Source organism: Pinus tabuliformis, chromosome 6 (assembly GCF_031772625.1).
Source record: "Pinus tabuliformis cultivar Carrire ecotype Pingquan chromosome 6, CPIR1, whole genome shotgun sequence".
NCBI lineage: Eukaryota > Viridiplantae > Streptophyta > Pinopsida > Pinales > Pinaceae > Pinus > Pinus tabuliformis.
In genome coordinates, this window is record NC_142292.1 from 1,870,999,825 (window position 1) to 1,871,005,368 (window position 5,544).

The window sequence follows — 5,544 nt, forward strand, 5'->3', positions numbered from 1 at the left end:
GAGGATTCTATCATCTTGTATCAACGAAGATGACTACTCAGAGAATTCTTAAAAGATGCAAACAAATTACAAGATAGAAAACAGATGATATGCCTTGTCAACAATAAGCTTTGAGGACAAAACTTTTTGAAGAAGAAGACAATGTTATGAATAATTATAATAATGATTAATTAATTAGTAATTAGTACTGAAGAGGCATGTCTAATGGGACATGATCTTCCATGAAGAGGCACCGACCTAGGTATATAAGCAGGCCTCATTTGTAACAATCTCATATCTTTGTACATTCAACAATTCTTATATAATATATATTACTTATCCTACATTAGATCTTTACATATACTAGATGTTCTGATTATTCCGCTTTGTATAAGAATTTTTTTCGTTACATGAAGATACTTTTGAATTGTCTCTGTCGGTGTCTTCAGTATGTCTCCAAAGAAAACAGTTCAAGGAGTCATATAATGTAATAAATGAAGCCGAAAATTGATGATGTTTTCTGGAGTAAACTCTTCTTCAAAAAATCTTTCAGCTTCACCAAGCACAGGGATTTTCACTCTAATAATCATCTGGTTGCCCTACAATTGTAGCTTCAGGTACATCTGGATGAGCATAGACAACAATCCCAACTTCAATGCTGCTAACATTCTCACTTCCTGAGATAATAACGTCTTTTGATCTATCCTTGTGTTCAAGGTAGCCATCAGGATGAATGACTCCTAAATCACCCGTGTGTAGCAATCCACTTTCAAATGCTTTGGTTGTAGCTTTGGCAGCTACACTAATTCCTTGAAAGTTGAAACAGTGGACGCAAGATGATTGTAAGACCATGAGATTTATCAATAATAGGAACAGTAATAGGATGGCTATTCATGGCCAGCCAGATTTTGTAAATGGCAATTTGAAAGGATGCAATTCAAATGTAAAATAATAAGACTGCATTAAACAGAATTAGACTAGCACTTGAGTCTTTGACCAGAATTTCATACGGATCAACTGAAGCTACTGAAGCCATGTATATTCAAGGTATCATCACGTCTTAAGAATGCTATCCAATCATGCCTTAAGAATGATTCTTCATAATACATCTAGTTCTACCAGTTCCAGATTGGCTGCTGAAGGCTGCTGTTCACATTTTCCAAAAATGGATCTGAATCTGCTTCTTGGTAAATACATGCAGATAATACTTAGAGAAATGTTGGTTAATTCAACAAGATTGACAGCCTGAGGACACGTAGTCAATATTAAAGCTTGATGAATCAAACTCTCACCTTTCTTTGCTCCATTCCAGCTCAAATCCCCATTGGACTTCACTAATAGACTTCTTGCTTTTTCCTATAATTTGGTTTGCTTGGAATGCAAATGATCAATGGAAATTTAATCAGAAAAATGGCAAGATCCAAAACAACTACGAACTATCTTCTGAGAAATATAAATGTCCAATTTATTGTATCATGTGAGATACTAAGAATATAAATATTCATCTCTTTTTCCTGATAACCAGCTAGTGTCTATCCCTTAAGCAAATAGAAACATAAAATCTTTCAGTCATATAATTTGTCCTTGGTATAATTTTTGAATTTTTCTTACAAGCGTACCTTTGTGCCACAGTGATTTCAGAACTCTTTGACTGCAATATGTCATTGTCCCTATGTTTTATTTGCAATATAATGCCCCTAAAATGGGGTGCACTGAATGTGATCCTGTATTTATAAATACAGAAAGACAGTTGATCGAAATTGATATAATTAAGTAATAGCCACTGCTTCCAAGAACATTCCAAGTTAACACATTTTTATGTGTAGAGTAATAACCCTGAGAATGCTGTCTACAGACCGCAATCCTGCTCTGATAAATCAAGAAATAGAGGTGGTTGAAATCTAAACAATTGAATTGACAGCCAACGATTACCAGACTTCCAGGTTGAGAAAACTCTTTCCAAGTCCCCTAAGTATCGGATATCCAACATAGAATTCTATTGCAATTGCACCCATGCACATCATACTGATTGTCCAATGTCAACCGTACTAGGGTAAGTCACTTCCTGGGTTGACTTGCATCAATGGCTTCGCTCAGAAGATCAAAATTCAAGTGGAACCTTCTAAGGGCATCAATGTCTTGATACATTTCAGGAATACACATGAAGCATTCCCTGATCAAAATAATGATAGCCAACAGGGCTATTAGATTTTCACGGCTAAGAATCACCTGATGTCATTCATCCATTTTCAATGGTGAAGCCTTTACCTGCTGACGGAAAGGTGAAAATGCCAAATTTTCTATGAAGCAGAACTTCAAGATGCATGTTTTCTTCTTGTTATTCATCATAACCCTTACCAACCCTTTCCAGGCTTTCTTTATTACAAACGATTTTAAATGGGACTGCAAGAAGTAATTATGTTTGGGTTATGCCTCTTTTTACCATATCACTCTGCAGCTTGTAAACTTCCTCGATATTTCCCATTTTGACATGTACTCTCATCAAGATATTATAAACAATACTATCAGGCACAATGCCCTTCCCAGTCATTTCATTAAAAGTAGAATTTGCTTCTTGCATCAGGCCTTCATTACTAAGACCCCATATAAGAGACGAATATGTATATAAATCAGGTTCAGTGCCCCTCTCCATCATTTTCCTTTTCAGGTCAAGGGCTTCGTGAATATCACGCTCCTTTAAATTTCCATCAATCAGGGCAGTATAAACAATCTTGTCAGGAACCAAATCATTTTCTAACATTTCCTTGAAGAGCAGCTTGGCTTCCTGCAGATTGCTACCTTTACAAAGCCCATCAATGAGTGCTGTGTAAGTGACTGCATTAGGTGACATACCTGATTCTTTTAGTCTATCAAAGCAGATTTTTGCCTCACGTAGTGAGCCTTGTTTGCAAAGCCCATCAATAAGCACAGAATAACAGACGAGATCGGAAGTAATACCCTGGTCTAACATTTCTTTATGCAGATTGAGGGCATCCTGCATATTGCCTTCCTTAAAATGTGCGTGAATAAGAGTGGTATAGATAACATCATTCATGTGCAGACCCCTTTCCATCATTTTATTGATGACTGTTTTGGCTTCCTGTAACTGACATAGATTGCAAAGGCCTTGGATAACAGCACCATAGACTTGAACGTCTGGTTCAATACCTTGCTCTTGCATTTTATCAAAAATTTCCAATGCCTCCTGCATATTTCCCTGATTGAAATGCCCATAAATTAGGGCAGTGAATATAAATTTGTTAGGAGATATTGTAGTCTCTGACATTTTCTTGAAAAGATCATCAGCTTCCCGTACTTTTCCTTCCTTGCACAAACCATCAACAAGAGCCCCATATGTGACAGCGCTAGGAGTTAAACCAGATTCTACCATTTGATCATAAAGTTTGGCAGCTTCTTGCAGATTACCCTCTTTACAATTTCCATCAATAAGACAAGTAAAGGTAAACTCATTGGGATGTAAGCCTTGTCCTCTCAAGGCCTCGAAGGCATTGTTCGCCTCTTGCATCATGCCTTCCTTACATAGTTCATCAATAACTGTACTGAACGTGATCACATTGGGCAAGATACCATTTTCTGTCATCTCATTAAGGACATCTAAGGCATTCTGTAGCTGCCTTTGCTTGCAATGCCCATTAATGAGAGTATTATAAGTAATGACATCGGGTTTGCAACCAATTTCCTGCATTTCATCATACAACCCCTTCGCTTCTTCCAGTTTCCCTTCCTTACAATATCCATCAATCAGAGAATTGTAAGTAACAATGTCCGGTTGGCAGCCCATCTCTTTCATTTGATTGAAAAGGCCCCTTGCACACTGCAAATCCCCCTCTTTGCACGTGAAATTAATCATAATATTGTATGTAAAAACATTGGGAAGAACCCCACTGCCCGTCATGTCTGCGAAGAACTTCCTCGCTAAGTCCCCACGATTGGATTTCCAAAAACTATGCAGAAGCATATTACAGGCATAAACAGTGGGAACAATCCTAAACTTCTTCATTCTATAAAAAACTTCAGAGGCCTCTTCCAGCATCCTAGCTTCGGTGTAAGTTCTCAAAAGGGCATCGAACACTCTGGAAGGCGAATTGCATGCCCTCTGTGTTGCCCTCACCATGTCAAACAGGTTTGGACTCGGGTGTTCACGTTTCTGTGCCCTCACAAGACTCTTGAGGATCTCTTGGGCATGATGATACATTCTGCCCTTGTAGAGTATGTGGGCAATCATGCAATGCGACTCTGTAGTATGATAAAAACCTTGCTGTTGGCTTGCCCATTTGAAGAACCTAAGAGCCAATGAGGCTTCTTCTCTTAGCTTCACAAGAACTTGAGATACATGAAGAGGGGCCAAAGTGGATTTCAGCAGTGTGGAGGCCGCTAAATCATTCCAACGCTCTTCTCGAACCATTGCACACACATTGTTTGTCAATGCATCTTCGTCGCCATCTGCAACCCTGGGGGTGATGGGCATGCCGTTTTTGGTTGAAAACACACAACACCGAATCTTCAGTGATGTGGGTGTGGGTGTTTTGGGTTTTGCTGGTAATAAATGAGTAATATCTACATGCCCTTTCGACAGAGGCGACTTATCAATGCGACTATGGCTACTGTTAATGTAGAAGAGGACTTGTATGTGTTTGTGATTTACGAAAATTTTGCTTACTTGGGTGTCTGTGATGTCGGTCCTGATCGTCCTCATCTTCCTCTGAGCTCTCTTCCCTTCATTCTTTTCGGTTTCCTCTTCTGCTTCTGCCTTCGGCTAAGGTGATATTCTGGTTCTTCACAACCATCCTTGTCTAATGGCCTCCCTGCTATTCGTTTTCATTCCACTCCAGCTCCTCTATTCCACTGCTCTGGTCCTGATATGATTTCTTCTTCCTTCCATGGTTTTGCATAGAATACATAAGACTTAGGCAACACCATCCTGCTTTATCGTGAAGAGTATATCAGTGAATGCGTTCACTACTCGAGAAGAACCTCTGATACCTGTATCCTTTCAGTCAGAACGAACCTACGCTTAGTTGCTTGACCTCCTTTTGCTTCATCAAGGTCATGTAAGTTCAGGGTTAAGGAGGCTACGTTGGGGAGAAATTTTCCTCAAAAAAAACGAAAAGATCAATTATAAACAGTTTATAATATAACAAACTATTTATAATATCACAGTTTTAACTTTCAATTGTAATCAACTAAATAATGTATTATTGGTAAGAATATAGTTTGAGAATATTATGTTTATGGTAGTTTTAAAATGTTAGGAATGTTTCAAAATTAAATTCAAAATAATAAAGTATAATGTGATTTATATAATGTCTCAAATTTAAATAAATATTATTTTTATGTATGTTTGATTTTTGTGTAAATTTTCAACTAGTGAAGGATTATGAGTCTAAGTTGTGAGCTTGGTTGTGGTGTAATGTTTAAATTTTATAAAACCAAAGTATAATAAATAATATAATAATTATTAAAAAGATTGTTTAAAGAGTAATGGGTTATGAGGATGTGAGAAGGGAATAGTAAAAGGGTTCTTGGGAAAGTAACCTATTATAA

At 37.6% G+C, this 5,544-nt stretch overlaps 1 protein-coding gene across 1 annotated transcript; it reads right to left on the reverse strand.

The window, feature by feature from the left end:
* Positions 1-325: 325 nt before the first annotated feature.
* LOC149266611 (uncharacterized) lies at positions 326-5,087 on the reverse strand. Its single transcript, XM_089430743.1, has 2 exons — positions 1,599-5,087; positions 326-1,350 (listed from the first exon to the last, which is right to left on the reverse strand). The coding sequence occupies exon 1, from the start codon at positions 4,694-4,696 to the stop codon at positions 2,396-2,398; it is 2,301 nt and encodes a 766-aa protein (XP_089286869.1). The 5' UTR covers positions 4,697-5,087; the 3' UTR covers positions 326-1,350; positions 1,599-2,395.
* Between the last annotated feature and the right edge of the window lie 457 nt (positions 5,088-5,544).